The following is a 21,040-nucleotide window of genomic DNA, read 5'->3' as shown; positions in this document are numbered from 1 at the left end:
CCATATAAGGGCAATGCAGCTCCGAGGTAAGGGAACAAACATTCCCTTGAGAAGGCCTCATGAGTGATACCCAACTGCAGGATGCAGCACATGTCCCATTGGCACCGCTATGCCAGTGCATAAGAGGTTAGGATTGCACCCATCCTCTCTTATGGCCCAATCCTATCCCCCAATCGCATCAGTGTCCTGTCAGGTATGCTGTTTTGATGAGGACCCTGCTATCGCAGCAGGTCCTCTACTGGCAGCAGCTGCAAAGCTTCTGGTACAGCAAACAGCAATCCATGCACCACCAACAGTGCAGTGCAGACCAGTCACCAGGAGGGTTCTGCTAGTGGAGCAGTGGGAAAGGGTTAAATAAGTTAATAGTAAGTTAAATAAATATTATGCAGCAAAGAAATAAATTATCTAGAACTTACAGGCCAAATTAACCAGTGGCCCAGCTTAACCCCTCATCTGGGCAATGACAGTCTTTACCTGGATAAGAACCAGGTATAAGGCCTCTTCCCTCCACCATGCACTTTGTGTAATTTGTGATGTGGACTATCCTCATGTAGTTTCATATGTATTGTCACCTGATTTGTGTGATGCTTCCCCCTAAGAAATGTGCAGGAAAGATTGGATTGGTAGACCCTTGTGTGAAGTGCTCACAGCAAAGGTGTGTGGTGAAGGACACACCTGTTCCTAAAGCACAGAAAAGACAGTCACCACAAGATAAGTGTCTGAAATGGTCTATTGCTTTTGATGCCTCCCAAATCAGAGTTTGAAGGGATCCAGAAATTCATCTAGTCCAACCGCCTGCTGGTAGCAAGAAATTCTCCTAGAGCATCTCCAGCAGGTATCTGTCGAGCTTTTGCTTGATGATATCCAGTGAGGGAGAATCCACTATTGTCCTTGGCAATCTGTTCCACTACCAAACCGCCCTTACTGTCAAGAATTTCTTCATGATGTCTAGCTGGAATCTCCTACCTTGCAGTTTGTACTCAAATATAGTTTCTGTTTTTTTGCAATCTCAAGTACTTGTTAGCATGTCATTTATACTCAGGAATAAAACTAGCAGTTCCCTAATGTCAAATACAGAGCCATTCAATGTGGACTTGCTTAAATCAACATGGGGTTTGGTCTCTCTTATTACAGAAGACTTTGAACAGCAAAAATCCTTATTAGTATTGAACAGAAATTAGGTTAGCCATGCTAAATGGTGGTCTTCAGTCCACACATCTTTAGGACTTGAGGGACAAGAATCCTGAAAAACACAACTTACAGTGAAGATCACTGCTTCTCTGAACAGTTGTCAGACTATGTCGTTTTCCACATTGTTTGTTTTCCTGGAAACTCTGCCTGTCCAATCCAGTCTCTAGATTCCATTGTCATCTGATTTTGGGTTTGAAAGAGGGAAAATGAGATGGCACAAACATAAAAGAATATCTTCATTAATCTGTTTTGCACATGGAAAAATGCAGAGAGAATGTTCATCCATTCAACAATAGGAACATTGTGCTATAATTCATTCAGAAAATTATGTCTGGAACAACTTCAGCTATTTTTAGTATTCCAGTGAAAATTGTGGCAGTCTTTGTCAGTGGGACTACTTTGCAAACCACCACTGCTGGAGATGTAACAAAACAGGAAATTGTGGTGCCAACTGGGAAGGCTCTGTCTCTAAAACTGTAGTGAAAGACTACACATCCTTGAATGGCAGATGGTCTGACCTTGACTGATATACTTTTTGTAAATCATCAGCATAAAAATAATAACCAAATCACTTACTAAAAATGTTAAAATAACAAACACAGGCCCTGGAAAGAGCTCAGCTTCCCATCTGCGCCTGAGAAAATTGCAATATTGGCGATTGAGTCAGACTGAAAAATAAGGCTGCAATCCTAACCACTTTCCTGAGAGTAAGCCCTATTGACATAGTACTGCGATTTTCAAACTCTCCAGGAGTTTGAAACCCGCAGTAGGTCTTTGCCGGGGCAGGGGGGTGGAGGCGGCAGGGGCAGGGGGAAGGCAGCGACGTGATCCTGGGATCGCGTCGCTCACGGGGCTTTAGGGACTGGGATGCACTCACCAGTCCCTGCAGCAGCCGTCCCTGTGTGCGGGGAGCCTTGTGTGCGTGATCGCCCCACTCTCCCTTTCCCTGACCTGGGAAGCACTGCAGGCGCTCGCGCAGGGCTCCCCGCACACAGGGATGGCTGCTGCAGGGACTGGAGGGTGCACCCCAGTCCCTGCAGCCCCGTCAGAAGGGAAAGCGGAGTGATCGTGCTCCGCTTCTGGTTTTGCGGAGCGGGGCACGATCACTCCGCTTTCACTTTTCCTGACCTGGGGAGCCCTGCCAAAGGTTGCGCAGGGCTCCCTGCACCCCCGTGAGGCTGCAGGAGGCTTGGGCAAGTGCACCCAAGCCCCTGAAGCCCCCCTGAGCGGCACGATCCTGTGGATCGTGCCGCTGCCTTCCCCGTCTCCTGTCTGCCCCCACCCCATAAGGGGGCAGAGGCCAGGACCCACAGGCTGGGGCATCGCGACGCCCCAGTTTGAATACCACTGACATAGTATATAACATAACATAGTGCTGCGGTTCCCAAACGTATTGGCACTGCGACCCACCTTCCTGGCAGATGCGATAATCCAACTTGCGAGGCCCTGAAGGCATCTTCCAGGCTGGTGGCCGACTCTGTTGGCGACCTGCATTGGCCTCAGAATGACCAAATCCTGGGAAAGTCAGGTCTGGTTTTACCCACTGATGGGTTGCAACCCACACTTTGGGAAGCACTGACATAGTTCATTTCAGAGATTCAAAGCATTTCACATGTATTGTCTCAACACCATCACAACAGGCCTATAAAGCCAATATTAAATATTTTTTTAAAAAAATTATATCTCACCTTTGCTCTTTGCAAAAACAAAAAACTAAGAATTATCCTTTTTATTGTAACCTGGGAGCAGAGGGGAAAGGTTAAGACTGAGGTGGTAGATTTTCTAATTTATTGAATTTATCGTTGAGGTAAGACTTGAACAAGGAACTTTTGAGATGGCACTTTATTCTCTTAACTAGTGAGGTATTGACATTTTAGAAAGAGTATTTTTTTCCCTTTTAGTGTAAATAATGTCATAAAATATTTCCAGTAACATTTTTCAGCTTCAGTCTGATTTAAAAAGCTTGGTTAACTTGTGTGGCATTTCAGTTCACATTCATTAATTTCATTTTTGCTTCTCAGATCTTCTACCTATTGGCTGAACCGCATCCAGTCCTTTCTCTACTGCAATGAAAATGGCCTTCTGGGTAGCTTTTCTGAAGAGACTCACTTGTGTACATGTCCGAACGACCAGGTTGCCTGCCTTGGCTCTTTGCCATGCATTGTAGGAGATGGTTCTGCCTGCCTAACCTGTGCACCTGATAACCGTACTCGCTGTGGAACCTGTAATACTGGATACATGCTTAGCCAAGGGCTTTGTAAGCCTGAAGTGGCAGACTCAACAGAGCACTACATTGGGTTTGAGACTGACCTCCAGGACCTGGAAATGAAGTATTTATTACAGAAAACAGATCGCCGGATTGAGGTTCATGCAATCTTCATCAGCAACGATATGCGTCTTAATAGCTGGTTTGACCCTTCCTGGCGCAAACGGATGCTCCTTACCCTTAAGAGTAACAAGTACAAATCTAGCCTGGTTCATATGATCTTGGGTCTCTCTCTTCAAATTTGCCTAACTAAGAACAGCACCTTGGAGCCTGTCCTGGCTGTTTACGTCAATCCTTTTGGAGGTAGCCACTCTGAGAGTTGGTTTATGCCTGTCAATGAAAATAGTTTCCCAGACTGGGAGCGGACTAAACTGGACTTACCCCTTCAGTGTTATAACTGGACGCTGACTCTAGGCAACAAATGGAAGACATTTTTTGAAACAGTACACATCTATTTGAGGAGTCGCATTAAGTCAAATGGTCCCAATGGCAACGAGAGCATCTACTATGAACCCCTGGAGTTTATTGATCCATCACGGAACCTGGGCTACATGAAAATCAACAACATCCAAGTGTTCGGTTACAGCATGCACTTTGACCCGGAAGCAATCCGGGACTTGATTTTGCAGTTGGACTACCCCTATACTCAGGGATCCCAGGACTCTGCGCTCTTGCAGCTACTAGAGATACGGGACCGTGTAAATAAACTTTCTCCACCTGGCCAACGTCGTCTAGACCTTTTCTCATGCCTGCTCCGTCATAGACTCAAGCTGTCTACCAGTGAGGTGGTGAGAATTCAATCTGCTCTGCAGGCCTTCAATGCCAAATTGCCAAACACAGTGGATTATGACACAACCAAATTATGTAGTTAACCATAATTGTGAAGCACAACAGAAAAAAACAACAACCACCATGAAGGAGTTTTTACAGTGCTTTTGTGGAACAGTTTATGTTTGGAAGAGTAAATTTAAATTGTCTTTTCAATATCTGTCTTATATCAGTCAATAACGTTGGATGGCAATTTACACCCATGAACAAATGAATATATTATACCTGCAATTTTTTTTTGGTTTTGTTTTATGAATGGAAATAAATACTGACACCAGTCTAGAAGACATTCTACTTTTTACAATAAATTTCATTTGTAATTTTATATGTTCCGTGGCAATGCTTTTGTGCATTACATCCTCTAGAGGGAACATAAAAGGATACCAATAAAATTTTGTAGCTGAACAGTTATTAAAAAGAAATGCTGTGGGATTCATTCTTTTCCCCTCTCTAAAAATGAATAACATCCTTGATATTGCATGTTTGGCCAGGAAGGTAGAGCAGGAAACAGAGGTATATGGGTTTAGAGTCAAAAGGGCAGCCCGTCAACTAAAAAGAAAAGCTGTTTAGCTGAAGTTTCTGCTGTAATTCTTGAGACATAAATCAGTATTATTGAGGATGCAAGGTGGCATTTCTTATTGATGGCATATGTGCCCCTTCACCTAAAAGATTTTGAAAGGGCCCTTCTTTTTTCAAGATGTTGTACTATGTCACGCATTCTTCCCCAAGTCGCTGTATTATCCATTTTAGAGAAGACAGAATGCTAGACTTGCTCTCTTGTGGGCTATCATAAGAAATTCAGCTGTAACAGTAGTATAAGAGAAAATATATTGTAACTCAGTGATACCTAGGTATTTTGAACAATTAATTTTCTTCCTGTCTATGAACCTCCTGTTACCCGGTGTGTTGACATGAAGAGGCTCTGGTTTGTGTATGGTACACTGGGCAAGCCTAGCAGCTGCTCATAGTTATAACCATGGGGAAGAGGGCTGTGGAAGCCCGGCATCCTCAGACTTGTCCAAGACTCCTTCCTTGAACATTAAGTTTTAATGTAATTTAAGAAATGGCAACATCTGTATCCATGCAGATGCAGTCACCTATATGCAGTGGGTTTGGCACATAGTTCAGTAGAGCAGTGGTTCCCAACCTCAGGTATGTGTACCCCTACGGTACCTTTGGGAGTACTTGGAAAAAGAATTGACTAATGGTGGGAAAAGGCAGGTCTTGCGGGGTTGGGAAGGCAGGAAGGAAGGCAGCTAGCTGGCTGCAAAAGTCCCACCAACTGCTACTTCTGGTCATCAATTTGTGTATTATCAGGTATGGATCAGTAGTTCAAAACATTTGAAATGACAGTAACTGTATTAATTATAAACATTTTGATAAGGTAAGGGGTACTATTTATGGAAATGGGCTGCCAAGGGGTACACAAGTTGGGAAAAAAATGTTGGGAACCACTGCAGTAGAGTAACCAGTCCTGAACAAGGATATAGAACCTCTGCACAGAATTCCTACTTCCAATAATGACCTCCCATTCTGTCATATGCCAAAGGGGGGTGGGTGGGGGGTTAATTAATACATACACATACAGGCAGCTGCATCCCCAGGTGGATGAATTTTGTCAAATGTTTCTAGCTCTATTTCTTACAAACATTTAAAGATGAAAATGTGCAGATAGCACTCAACCCAATTGTATAGGAAATGCAAGTGCAAGTGAGATGGTTTAACACTTGGCACATAAAATATATGTAATTTTACAAAGCTATTTTATTAAAACCATTTAATATGTCAGATGACTTTGATTTACACATATTTTACTTCTTATTAGATTCTGATTTGTTTCTTTGGTCCATAGGCCATAGCAAAAGAGCACCCATTTATCCCAAGGTATTAAACAGTAAAAAGCAAAAGCTGAATTAAGAGTAAGAAATATAATGATATTCAGGGAAAGGCAAAAACCATGTCAAATGCAATAACAAGTTCATACCTAGGTTAAAACCTGAACTTGACTAGCACAGATCACATTGATGACAATCAACAACATATAGCACAATCTGATCAGAGACAGAGCAAGATTTTTCTGTTTTGAGTCACCTGCTTAGTGATAGGACCACTGTGTTCTGGACAACTGTATCAGGTGTTTTAGGGCCCAATCCTATCCAATTTTCCAGCACTGGTGGAATGCAGCCCCGTGGTAAGGGAACACATGTTCCCATACCTTGAGAAGGCCCCAGTGACTGCCTCTCCACCACAGGATGCAGTGCACAGCCCACTGACACAACTGCACCAGCGCTGGAAAATTGTATAAGATTGGGTCCTTAGATAAGCAAGATAAGGCATTTGCAGCCTCTTCTGGTAAGAGTACATTTCATTAGGATTCATATATGCCTTCGGTTATTTGCCTACAGTATGAGAAATGTCTTCATTATGATTCACTATGCACCTGTACACCAGGATCAAGAAGGTAAACTTTCCTATATCACTAGCAGGTAATGTAAGTATTCTTTTGACATTAGAAACATAATATTAAGATGACTGAACATAAACTTGAAGGAAAGAAAAATAAATTTGGAGAAATGAGGAGAAAGAAAAATGCCTTTTCCTGCAGAAATTACAATTTATATATGCATGGATTGAAGGATCTAATCTGATTAAATATTTCACCATATTTCCCTCATGTTTGTGCATTTTGTATTTCAATTTTTGATGTCACCATGAAGAACAACTTATTGTCCTCAAACTGTATGAACCTATAAAAGTGGTGCATCTTTTCACTCTTTGTGTCACTGAAACCTCTAAAGAATTTGGATAAAAAATACACTGCATGGCAAATTCATTACTGGATTATATCACTTCATATTGGAGGTTCTAGATGTTTCAATTCCCTCCAAAACCCCTCCCCAAACTTTATGGAAAGAAATCTAGCATGTCAGAAGGTCAGATCAGAATCCTTCATATTGAAATTTAGTTATATGGGGGGGGGGGAGAGATTTTGTATGGAGAAGCTGGGCAGCCCAATCTTAAACTGGGTCCAATTCTCCCCCATTCTACCCTTCCCTTCCCCAAGCCCCCTCCCACCTCCACACTGCCCTCCCACCACCCTCTTCCAGCGCCCAGCCCCGCCCAGCTCTCAAGTAACTGCTAATGTGCCTTACAGAATGTTTGGGACACCCTCAGCCAGCATGGGGACCACTGTGTTGGCTCAAAACAAGGTTTGGATTTCACTGTTAATTATGTGATTAGTACAGTCTGAAATGGTACAGTCTGCTATTATGCAATATTATTTAACTTACATCCTGTTTTAGAATAAAGTTCCATCAGTATTTTGAGGAAAGCCAGTTCTTCCTCTTTCCCAGCCTGTGGCACTGCCTTGCATTTGGCATTCAGATATGCCCTACTTCTAGAACCAGAAAGTATACCCATCATGGCTTGTAACCCTTGAGGGAATATTCCTCCAAAAAATTGTCCAATCCCCTTTTAAAGGCACTTAGGCCAGGTGCCATCACCACATCCTGTGACAAGGAGTTCCACAGATTAATTACATGCTGGGTAAAGAAATATTTTCTTTTGTCTGTTCTAACAGCAGTCAATTTTAATGGATGTCCCCTAGTTCTGGTGTTGTGTGAGAGGGGAAATTATATCCCTCTACCCACTCAGTCCACCCCATGCTTAATTCTAAATATCTCAGTCATGTCCCTCCTCAGGTGCCTTTTTTCTAGACCAGGGGTGTCCAAAGTTTTTAGCAGGAGGGCCACATCATCTCTCTGACACTGTGTCAGGGGCCGGGGGGGGAATTAATTTACACTTTTAATTTGAATAAATTTACATACGTTTACATAAATGAATATATTAAAGATGAACTTATATGAATGAATGAAGGTCTTGCAATTGCTCAAGGCCTATGAAAGGCCTTGGACAAAGCAAGGCTGGCCTTTCCTTTGCTGCCGCTACTGCATCACAGACGTGAAACAGCAAGCAGTGGAGGGAGCCCTCATCCCACAGCTCACGTGAGAGGTCAAACAGTTGCTCTCACACTGAGAGCAGTTGCGTCAGGCCAGTGCGGGCTCCAACAAATCTCCGAAGGGCCAGAGACTCATTGGAGACTGGGGACTCCCTGAGGGCTGCATTGAGAGGCCTCGAGGGCCGCAAGTAGCCCCAGGGCCGGGGTTTGGGCATCGCTGTTCTAGTCTGAAGAGCCCCAAATGCTGTAGCCTTTCTTCATAAAGGAGGTGCCCCAGCTCAGTAAGCATTTTGGTAGCTCTCTTCTATTTACATTAATTATGTATATGTACAAGTTTATTGCCATACATCAAACAACCAATTATTCTACAGTCTCTCCAGAGGAGGGCTTACTAACATATTTTAATCATCCTGAACATGCTTCCCAAGAGTATTCCTGATGAGTGAACTCACCTATTCCCTGAATTTTCTGTATTACCTGTAATGCTTCCATTCCTGCTAGTGATAGGGATGCAGAAAGGAATTGAGGCTGCCTGTCAAAAATACCACTGACAAATGGACAGGGTTACTAATGTCACTATGCCTCTGTCATTGTCAACCTGATCTTTCCCACACCATCTTATGGCAGTGGGGCTCCTCCGACAATTAGCATCTATTGCAAAAGGTGTGCAAGTCAGCGGGAGCGCCAGCAGGAAGGCCTGCATCTTCCCACTCATGCCATCAGGAGAGTCCCCTTGCCAGAGCAGGTAGGCTAATGGAAGGGGCGGGAGAAGGGTGGAACAGAGGCAGGGAGGGGCAAAAGTGGAGAAAAGGGGGAACGGGGGTGGGGAGGCCACGGGAGGGGGAGGATTCATCTCAGATGGCCTATGCCAGATCTTATCTCCTCTGGTGGAAGCCTCCCCCTTTCTCTCCTCAAACCTGCACTGACAAATTTGCTGGCGCAGGTCTGAGGAGACTCACTGTGGGTCAGGGGCCTTATGCGGGAGTAATGGGAATTAAAATCCCCTTTCCCCGCTGAAGACTTGGCCTGCCCAACTCCCACCATGGATGTGACCTTCACCAGTTTGGCATGGCTGTGATAGTGGAGGGGAGGGAGAATAAGATTGAGCTCCTTGTGATGTAATTTGTTAGCAGTTAACAACCAGTTGGCTTCAAGTGGTGGCAATGGTTGAACCACCTAGCTTTACAGGACACACAAAAAAATCACTTTACCATTCACATTCACTCAAGCCCCTGTTCTTAACCTTTTCATTTTTGTGGGGAGACTGCCTTCTGGAGCATTTGTTGAGCTCCACGTTTTTGGGATTGGATCATTACCCCCGCACCAACAATAAAGAGACCAGAGTTTGGCTTGGATGAAAAATGGGCCATTTTATTAAACTTTTAAACTGCAGCAGGGCAAAAAACTAAACATCAGACATGCGGGGCTATATGGGGGAAAGGGTCCTAGCCGTCTGCCTCCCCCTGCGATCTCATTGGGCGTACCACCTAGCTCAACGCCCTATGCTGGCAGTTGCCAGCTCAGGTCTGTCAACGCCAGCCCCAAAGGGGGCAAGGCAGCCAGACTTCAGGTCCAGTAGGCAGAGTCTCACCAACCTGATAGTACAGGCAAGGGGTTTGCCTGCCTGCCTCCTGGAGCCGGTCAGGCATCATGGGAGCGGTTCAGGCTCACCCCTCGCCTTGCTGCCTTGGATGGACACCGAGCCAGATACCTACCTACCCAGCCCCGCATGTATCCTGCCCCTCAGGACCAGTAGTGACCAAACCTTACCTAGGGCCTAAGGACCGCATCACCCTATGCCAGTCTGAGGTAGGCGAAAAAAAACAGACATCTAAGGGCCAATCAAGATGTCTGCAAAAAATTCCTACCCAGCCCTTGGCAAGCGACCAGCTAATCCTAGACTGGTTGAAAGGGCAGGCGGGTGGTGTTGCCGGCTGGGAGCAAACTGAGCCCAGCAGGAGCGTGCGCTCCCGACTGGTGCTCCGGTCCCGCCTCTCCCCCAGCTGCGATAGTCAATCACGGCGCTGCCTCAGTCTGTAGGCATGAGGCAGGGCGGGGTCAATTTGCTGCTAGCGCCGCATGGGTGCTAACAGCTTTTCTGGTGGTGTTACATTCCCCTTGGCCTGTCCTGAAAGTGGACCAAGGCACACTTGTCTACATGCAAGTAAACACACACATGCTGCTCTGTTTGCCTTTCCTTAGGGCTCAATACATTTTCTTTCTCAGATGGGGGACTTTTCTCCACGGTTACTTGGGAACGTGGCTTCGCCTTCCCCTTGGCCTTCCCTTCAAAGTGAACTAAGGCAGGCAGTCCAATCCTATGCACGTCTATTCAGAAGTAAGTCTCATTAGAGTCAATGGGGCTTACTTCCCAAGGAAAGTGTGGATAGGATTGGGCTGCTATTTGCCTACATCAAGGTGGAAAAGGTGGACAATTCAAGCTGGATGCTAAGTAGGAATGTAAAACTGTCTAAAAAGTACCTCTAACTGTTTCTTGAGGCAGAGCAGTAGAACATGAGTGACTGGCTCCGAATGCTGGCTCTTGCTTTCTGCAGAATTCACTAAAGTCAGTCTGGGGTCAAAACATTTGTGTTTTTGGATTGCATACCAGGCACAAACTGCACACTAGGTGCAAGACATATTGGGCCAACATTATTATAAAGGGTGCATAGTAGGTAGTGTTGAGCACATGCAAGTCCCATTCAGTTCAATATGAGATGTAAACATGTACTTTCCTCCAGGGAAATGCATGAGACTTAAAAGAGCTGAGCTTTGGCTGGGTCATGTCCAAAATTTTTAGAAGATTTTAAGTAAAGTGAAATTAATATTTAATGAGTTGACTAAAATGCATCTGATTGACTAGCACTGAAATCTTATGCACATTTGTGTGGGAGTAAGGCCAGATGGACTTAATGAGATATCCAAAAACCTCCCTGAACTATAGTGTTGTTCTGAAGCTCCAAAATTTCAGTCTGTACATCAGGAGGGTAGTAAATGATGAATGATGAAGATTTTGTTTCTCAGTGTAGAAGTCTGAAAACCTGACTTCAAATAAGTTTTTTCAATTCAGAAATAAGTTGCTTATATTTAGAAAGTTTATAAGCCCACCAGAAGCATCATTATGGTTTGTAGGTGCTAGAACTCATTACGTTACCCCCATGTTGGACCTCCTCCTGTACTAGACCATACAGAATAAATTACAATATCATATGCACAACCTAAATGCAGTGGCATCACTATGGTTGGTGTAACCCCCATTAACTTTATTAATTTTAATATAGAACAGTACAGGTCACTCAACAAATCAGTTACCAACAAAAAACCCATGGTCAACGATGACATTCATACAACTCATACTAACATTTTATTAGTTCCCTGCTTTGTCATAACAACATCTCAATGGATCTTAGAACAATCAGTTTCATTGGTCAGTTTTGAGTTCAAAATTCACTTTTTGTTACTTAAGGTAATTGTGTTTTCCTTTTCTGGGTTGTTTTTTTAAATAGAATACATAAATTTCAAAGCTATTTGTTTTATTGCATTCTGCATTAAATTATACATCAAATTACACATGATGGTATTTTTGAAATTACCAAGATTTCCAAAATTTTGGCCACTAGTGGTGTCAACCGCCCACGAGTATGTCAACTGGTGCAGTCTGACCCCCTTAGCAACACCACTGAAGCACACTGCATTCAGCATTTGAGAGTTGTTTCAGTCAATGAACATGGGCATGGCTATGCTGAGAAAGATACATTTCAAGAAGAACAAGTTTTGCTTAAAAAGCCTGAACTGGCTGAATAAAAATGGGAAAAGGTTGTTTTTAACTGTTCAAATGCAGATTCAAGGTATTAAAGTGACCCAAGAAGTCCGTCACAAATGCTAAGTCCCAAAGCCAATTTTCATCCTTTATAAATGTGCACTCATTGGGATGCTCATTGTTTTCTTCTAAAAACTTGAGAACGTTATCTTTTAATTCCCAAAATCTTTTAAACACTATTCCCCATGACAGCCTATGGATGCTACAATAAAGCAGAAATTTCTTTGGCATTCATCCACTTCCAGAAGTTTGTGGAATTCTTTCTGTTGAGTGCTCCTCTGTGAATTTTGTCAAACCAATGGATCCAATACAAAAGACAATTCCATGTCCTTAACACAGTGAGGTTTTTCCTTTTTTAAAATAATAATTTAATTTTTAAAACATGAAAAATGAGCAAATACAAACTAAAAATAAAAATATAAAAACAGCAGATATTGAAATTTGTGTGGCAAGTGAGGGAGTTTTAAATCAACAATTCTTTTTTTCTACAAAATCATATAACATATTAGGTATCATATCTTAAACAGTCTATTGGTATGTCTAAAATGCATTTCCAATCTCAGGAAAGAGAAAGAAAAAGAAATATATATATATTTATATATCAATTATTTACTTGTTGAATCCATAATTCCTCAAACCCATCTTCCCCTTCACATGCAGGAAGTCCATGAATGGTTTTCAGTTGTTAACAAAAATCTTTACTGACTTCTCCTTAAGCAAAATCATAAGCTTGTCCATTTCAGCTAAATCCAGTATCTTTACAGATACTGTGCAGATACTGGCACAGTGAGCTTCTTGATGATCAATACAATGGTATTTGAAAATGTTGCATTTCAAAAAACCTTCCAATGAAGCCATGCAACCTTTTACTTTGCCAGTCATTGCAAGAGCTCCATGTGTGCTCACACTATCTTGTTTTTCCCATTCTAAGTTTTTATTTTCAATAACTATTTTTATTTTTTGAAAATAATCTTTTGTTTTCTAACCCAATTGATGCAAGTCGAGAAGCTCTTCAGCTATATCAGGGTGTTTGCTGATACAATGCACTTACGCACAGAGCTGAGTTGACACACAATCCTCATCTACAGCAAGGGGAAAATACTTGCATATCCTTAGTTGGCATCCTTCAGTCTCGGAAGACTATGGTATCGCACTCTGAATGGTGGTTCCGGAACAGTGTCCTCTCCAGTGTGCGAAGCCTGGGTAAGGTAGATATGGAGGATAGACTGTTACCCACGCAGCAAATCCTCCCTCTCCACGTCACTGAAATGGTCCAATGGAAAGGCAGAAGCCAATATGGTTGGTTCCAGCGGCGTCGCAGGAGTTGCCAGAACATGACTGTGTTCAGCCATGAACTGCCTCAGGGACTCCGGCTCCGGATTTTGCCTCGAGGTTGACTCCTGAAGCCTTTTCCATAACTGGATGTAGCCACAAGGCAGTGGAAGTTTGGGATCAGAGTTTTGCTTCTCTCAGATGAACTGCCTTCCCAGGCTAAGGAGTCCCATCTACCCGGTGGCTGTTTAGTCGCCTCTTAAGACAAGTACAGCCAAACTGAGGGCCTACTCTTAGCCCCAGCCCCTAGGGGAAACTTGCATATGCTAATACAAGAAAGTATTAGTTTGGCAATGTCATTGGACATCTCATTGACCTGCTTCACGGCAGTGTTTCTTGAAAGACCAATGTAATCCACCATTTTAATGATCTTTGGATCTCCAGTAGCTTTTGTGAATTCTCTGCTTTATTATTTCTTTTCCTTCAAAATATGGCTTTTTCCTGGCAATAATGAGGGTGATTTCATAAGATGCTTTCACTATTGTCATCATTTGATCAGGTCTTTTTTTTAAAAAAAAAATGTCGTTTTGTCAGAAAATCTTATTTACAAATTCCGTTCTCACTGCTGAACTGATCAAATACTGTGAGTTTATATTTGCATGCATCTGTTTGAAGTGATGCTCTAAATTAAATTTTTTTTTTTTTAGGGGGGGAAGAGGAACTGTGACCACATGCCCCACAAACAATATATGCCCCACCTGTCACACAGGGTTTGATGAATTCCCCTTCCCAAACAAAAACTTCCTTCCTATTAAACACCCAAAGAGCAATATTGTATTCATATTTCCTTTTGGAAGTACATGGCTTGCTCAGAGCCATTACAAATTGGCAACACTACATAACACAACACAACACAGCAGGCACTATGGTTCTAATTACAACCAAAGAAAGAAAACAACTGAGGACTGTACTTTGCTATCAGGATCTCCTTTTCAGCAGGGAATGGGAGGGGAAGAAATCAACCTGTTCAAGTGGAAACAGAGAAAACAGCTAGGTGGAAGCAAGGAATGACAATAATGGTGGCAAATTTGAAGCACAGTTTTGTGTGTTCTTTTGTTTTTAAAAATATTAAAATTATATAAAAGTGACCTTGTGCATGCCATTTAGAAAGTGTCTGCATGCCACACATGGACCACCCGTGATCTAGCCAACTAGTTTAAAAGCAGAGAGACAGCCAACTTTTGATGCAAGAACAATAAAACATTCTAGATTTCACAGAACAAACTGTCAGTCTCAAGTTTTCATTTGACAAAGCAAAACCAATGTACACTTTTCAGACAATACCTTTTTAATAGGTCAGTCAAGATCAAAAATATACATACATTTTTAAAGGTATGAAAAATGTTTTCCCAAGCACCCCAAACAACACCAGACTGCAACTTGGAGTTATAATGGGCCACTTTATTGAATTTACAACAGTGCTAAATTTAGCAGGGCTAAATAGAAAGTTAAACCCCTAGCCCACAAATGTGCAGGGTACTCGACCAGGGGAAATGGTCCTAGCTATCTACCTCCTCTGTAAATCTCATTGGGCATACCATCTGACTCCAGACTGTACTCAGTTTAGGACTGAGCCTACCTATCATTGTCACCCCAAAGGGTCAGGGCAGCTGGACTGCGTTGCCCATAAGATGAGCTTTACAAAGCCTTCACCAGTCCAGTCAAGGCACCAGGTTCATTGAGTCAGTCAGGCGTCATTGGAGCGGTTCTTGGCTCACCCCCCCCCTCCCACCGTGCTGCCTTGGACTGGACACTGAGATATCCATCCTACCTACACTACTCCACACACCTCAAGCCACAGGGAATGTCAACCTAGCGCTTGGCCACTCACCAAAAAACAGATTTGTTTAAGCCCTGCTGCAACTTTGTCAGAAAAAGATCAGTGCCCAGCGGTGACAAACGTATCCTGTCACTGTGGAACAAGGTGGGCTGCTCAGACGTAATATTGGGGTACTGAAAAACCGCACCACCTAGCTCCACGACCACCTTTCCCAGGTAAGCATTGAGCCATTTCCTTGTTCTGTCTATTCTACATACACTGTTGGTCCCAAGCCAAACACGCCAGGGGAGAAGGTTGGACCAGAGGATGACAATCCCCGAGAACCAAAGCTGAAGCAATGAGAATGCCCTATGAGCCTGAAACCTCAAGGACATTGTCATACTCTGGCCCAGGTCATTCTCATTTAAAAGGATAATGATTACCTAGGGCAGTGGTTCTCACACATTTAGCACCAGGACCCACTTTTCAGAATGCGAATGTCAGGACCCACCAGAAGTGATGTTGTGACTGGAAGTGACATCATCAAGCAGGAAACTTTTTTACAATCATAGGCTAAAATACTACCTACACTTACCAGGAGTAAGTCCCATTGACTATCATTGTTAAAAGAATATACAGAGTAGCTTGTTAAAAGTACAGGTCTGTAACATTTCCTCAAATGCAGTCACATACCATGGTAGCATCAAATCTAACATATTTAAAATAAAACATTGAAATGAATGGGGACCCACCTGAAATTGGCTCATGACCTACCCAGTGGGTCCTGACCCACAGTTTGAGAAACACTGACCTAGGGTAATGATTACCCTAACACTCTGGAAACCGCACAGAACAATCATTTCACCTCTCTGCTTTCAACAGAAAAAAAAATTCAGAAAAATTGGTGGGGTGCTCTTTCCGATATCCCACCTTTCACCAGCCATTGTGCTAATACATCTATGGTAGAATACGGGTCTAAGGTGTCCCTTTCCTTTTTTTATTTTTCGCAGAGACCCTCAGATGTTGTGATCATCCACTCCCATTAGATAGTGACCCCATTGTAACACTGAACAAGGGTGCAACTTTTGACATAACCAACATTTTGCTGGGACAAAACGCCCTGAAAAACATAACTAGGCAAGTAGCCTTAAGCAGTCCCACCTCATATGGGGAGGAACAATTGGGGTAAAACCAACAGGGAAAGCCTTATTCGTGCATCCATTTGCAGCACTTAATTACATTGCTGTGAAGTTGACTTCACTGTTAAGCATTTGGTTTAAGGTGATACCATATACCCTTGTTTCTGAAAGTTATATGCAATTTTATATTTGTGATGGCCCATTCACACATACAAATCATCTCCAGGTACTGTATGGCAAGAATCATATAATGAACCAGCTTCAAGTGATCAGATACAAATGGAATAATTTGATTTCTTGACATCTGATGTCTCAACTCAATGTAGGGCCTTACTCCATTGAAAAGCATTGCATTCTGAGAAGACTGAAATATATGTAGTGTTATGCCTGTGGTGATTCATTCATATATACTCATCACTTGATACTGCAACCATAATGCTAAGCATACATATGTAAATAAGCCCCAAGTACAGAAAGCTGAATTGTAGCACATGCATATGAACCGAGCCACAGTCTTGATTTGAAATTACAGCATCAGTGCAAGTTAATCAGAGCATTATTATTATTATTATTATTATTATTATTATTATTATTATTATTATTATTATTATTATTATTAACAGTATTTATATACCGCTTTTCAACTAAAAGTTCACAAAGCGGTTTACAGAGAAAAATCAAATAACTAAATGGTTCCCTGTCCCAAAAGGGCTCACAATCTAAAAAGATGCAAAAGAATACCAGCAGACAGTCACCAGAACAGACACTGCTGGGGTGAGATGGACCAGTTACTCTCCCCCTGCTAAAAAAGGAACACCCACGTGAAAAAGTGCCTCTTACCCAATTAGCAGGGGTTATACTCCATTCCTAAATACCAGTTTTTCTGTATGAGGATGAAAATGGAGTTTGCATTCATACTTCTAGTTGGTAAACCAGTGGCCATATGAACAAATTAGTCCTACATGTCCTTAGTTTCCCTATGATGTCATCTTCCTTTACATTAGTATGATGTTGCTGTAAATAATTAACAAATCATTTTAAAAGCCCCTTGAGCTTCCCGTGATGCCAACATAATGAAAGCAGGATGTTTTTATTTTTCTGAATTACTCTAGCAAGATTTTTCTAGGGTACACTTATCTTTGCAAGACACTGAAAATACACAAATTAACCTCAGAGGAACATTAAAAGCTTAACAGGACCTCAGCTGTTTCCAGTGAGAAGGCCTCTTTCCTGTTTAAGTGGAACAGGCATCCTTTTTCCATGCATTTTCCAAGTACTTCATTAAGTTTAAAAATGTTTCATTAAGTTTTATTAAACTCATTAGACTGAGAGAGTGAGAAGTTCCACTTTACAGTCAGCAAGAGCCACTTCACTACAAATGCTTATTACCATTGCTAATCCACTGAGCATTTTGAGATGCTTGGGTAGGGTTTGATTTTACTGCTGTTGTTTTGTAAAACAAATAGGGAAAAGAGGAAGATGAAGCCATTGTGACAGAATTATTTGGGCCCTGCCCCATACATAGGCAACAAGTGAATTCAATTCAGTTAGGCAAGAACTAAATAAACATTTTTTACATTGCAAAAATAGTGAACAATGTAAATGACACTCACTCCTAACCCCATCCCAACTGGCATAGCTTGCCTTGCGCTGGTGGAAGCTAATTTACAGCTGTCATAAAGCAGCTTCCACCAATGAGCACAGCAGGCCTGTTGGTGAGGAGGCTAAAGTGGCCTCCCCAAAACCAGTGAACCCAGAGACACCCATCAGAGGAGGTAAGGTCATGTAAGGTGTTGCAGGGAGGCAGGGAGGGCAGAATGAGGAGGAGGTGGTGCATGTCTGAGTTACACCATAGTGGCTGCTGGGGCAAGGGGACATAACATCAGAGTAATATCCCCTTACCCTGAGAACTCCAGCAGCCAAAAATCCTTGTGGGATGCAATGGAAGCTGCACTTGTGCCACTGCACCACCATGCAGGGATTTAGGTAGAATTGGGGTGCCCGTTATGTAAACAGGATGGATAAAGAAAAAACTAACATATTCATAAAACTGTATAGATATTTAGGAATTATACAAAAAGAACCAGTAGTCCAAATGTCTCCCCGCCCCCTCAAAAAAAACCCTCCATACACATAGAACTGTAGGGTCATATTCACTCTAAAGCACTGGTTCCCAACTCATGGTCCAGAGACCACAGGTGGTCCAGAGACCTGAGAAGTGGTCTATGAAATCTCAGGAAAAAATATTGTTTTTGATCACTTCCAGTGTTTTGCTGAGCGAGCAGTCCCCCATGGACCACCTGAGGTGGAGAATGGACTGCCTGCAGCTGGCAGCAAAAGCAGCAAACCACAAATCTTCTCTATAAAATAATAAATCTCTAACAAATCTTTTTAATTACAAATCTTTTCTAATCCCAGAACCTGTGGTGTTAGCCAACCTGGAGCCCCTGGAGATGAGGGGCCCGTTCTTCTCTTGCCTCCAGAGGCTTTTCTGAAGTCCACAAAGGCCGTATGCATCCGACCACAGCCTCTGTGGGTTTCAGAATGAAGTCCAGAATTGTTTAAAGGTGACTTCCAGTTTTTGGCAAAAACCAGAAGTTGCCTTTAAACAAGTCTGGGTTCCATTCTGAAGCCCACAGAGACTGAGGGCAGATGCACAAGGCATCTGCAGGCCTCAGAAGAGCCTCAGGACTGACCAGGCCTCAGCTCCAGTCGGGTTTGGGGGGCAAAAACTTCAGTTTTCAAATACCTGCCATTTTTTGTATCCGTGGGGGTTCTGAGAACAGAACCCCCATGGATAATGAGGGCTGCTTGTATTACAAATTTAAATGTATTTTTTGTGTGCAGGGTGGAGGGTTGCATGTGGTCCACAACAACACCAACTTTTGCCTCAGTGGTCCATGGTGTCCTAAAAGTTGGGAACCACTGCTCTACAGGGAAAAAGTTAGCTGCGGAGGTCAGTTAGCTAATTAAAAAATTTTTAAAAAAATTACAAATCCTCTGCAAGTTAAGAAAATGTGAAAAGAAAGTTCTCCAGTACTAACTTGAGCCAGATGCTGGTCTGTTGACTCATTTCAGTTATCTCCTGTTTCTGGAAACCCTATTTTCAATCACTCATCAACAATATTGATTTGACAGAGCTTTAATATTATGTTTTAATTAAATCCAGTTAGTCTTTGTCTTGTTCTTTGGGCTAAACATTTTATTTAGGTGACCAGAATATACGTACATTGGTTTTAAAAGTGGCTCTCCATCTGGCAATTAAAACATTCACTAGTTACACATTTCTGACTAAACAGCGTTCTTAGCATCACTTGTTAAAAGCACTCTTAGGATTGTTAGGTGGACGGGCCTGACATCCTGACTGGCTTATGGCTTTGTAATTGGATTTTTGAGTTAAATCAGCAGTTAAATGCACCTAATATGTGGAGTCTCATGTAGTCAGAGTATTCTGTATTGATTTTTCATCTGAGGTGCCCTCTGTGTTTATTATTTATTCCATAAAGTACTGGCAAATATATTGCCCTTTTGCCAATAACACTACTTTAGCCTGTAAAAGGTTGTAAATCTTATTTTAAAATCCCCATTCGGAAATTGATATGAATGTATTAGCCACAAGTGGTAACTCGGCCATCTTCTCAAACTGCAAAGTATTTTTACACACACCAAAGCATTCTCTCTTACGGGAGCCATGAGATGTCTTACAAAATTATCAGGCACACACATTGTTCACCCACACTGCGTTTTGTGTTCTTTTTTTGTTCTTGGCAGTTTTAACAAGAAGCATTGGCCATATTTGCCCCTTGGCAGGACTATGATAAACTAAGACCAAATTACTGAATACAAAATGTCAACGTACCTAACAGCACTATGTATGCTTCCTCAGTATTAAGTCTCATAGTTTTCAGTGGGGTTTACTCCCAGGCAAGTGTGTCTGAGATTGCAGCCTACCAGACCCTTGGTATGACCCCTGCTAATTGGGTAAGAGGCACTTTTTCAAGTGGGTGCTCCTTTTTTTAACAGGGGGAGAGTAACTGGCCCGCCTCACCCCAGCAGTGTCTGTTCTAGTGGCTGTCTGCTGGTATTCATTTGCATCTTTTTAGATTGTGAGCCCTTTTGGGACAGGGAGCCATTTAGTTATTTGATTTTTCTCTGTAAACTGCTTTGTGAACTTTTAGTTGAAAAGCGGTATATAAATACTGTTAATAATAATATTCCTTTTCTGCTCTCTAGTGAAGAACTGTCCTGTTCCCACATCTTCCCCATCACCCATGTTCCTTTTCTTAAGCTTTAAAACATTTAAAAGTACAAACTATCTCAGTGCAAGACGACAAACCAAAAGGGCTTTGTATGCAGCCTGAGTACTGGATTTGGAGGGATTCAGGGTGGAGTGACTGGGCTGTAAGTAGACTAACCTTTGCTAAAACCTGGGGATTTTGGGAAGGGGGAATTTGAGGCTAGCAAACCAAGTGAGCCTCTGCCCCATTTCTATTCTGCAGCATTAACCGTGGACTCTGTTTCATGGCAGTGGTATGCCATTGCTTACCAAAGCCCACTGCTTCTGCAACCTTCAATGTTAGGGTAATGCAGTGGTTCCCAAACTTTTTTGACTGGCGGCTCCCTTGACCTACTGAGCCATTGGCCAAGGCTCCCCAGTTGGGTTACAGTCCTATACATTGTATAGAGTGGTAGGTTTTTCACAAGGATTCCAAAGCTCCCCTGGCTGGTTCCTGCAGCTTCCCAGGGA

The 21,040-nt window shown here is 42.6% G+C and overlaps 1 protein-coding gene across 2 annotated transcripts in view; it reads left to right on the top strand.

The window, feature by feature from the left end:
* Positions 1-4,329, top strand: part of BRINP3 (BMP/retinoic acid inducible neural specific 3) — a 259,826-nt gene extending 255,497 nt beyond the window's left edge. For both annotated transcript variants that reach the window (XM_066624973.1, XM_066624974.1), the window contains one exon: positions 3,213-4,329. In XM_066624973.1, the coding sequence (XP_066481070.1) occupies positions 3,213-4,329 (1,117 nt within the window). The remainder of the gene's footprint in view (positions 1-3,212) is intronic.
* The last annotated feature ends 16,711 nt before the right edge of the window (positions 4,330-21,040 follow it).

The sequence above is a fragment of the Tiliqua scincoides genome, chromosome 4 (assembly GCF_035046505.1).
Source record: "Tiliqua scincoides isolate rTilSci1 chromosome 4, rTilSci1.hap2, whole genome shotgun sequence".
NCBI classification, from domain to species: domain Eukaryota; kingdom Metazoa; phylum Chordata; class Lepidosauria; order Squamata; family Scincidae; genus Tiliqua; species Tiliqua scincoides.
The sequence above is the reverse complement of the archived record's forward strand: the minus strand, read 5'-3'. Positions and strand labels throughout refer to the sequence as shown.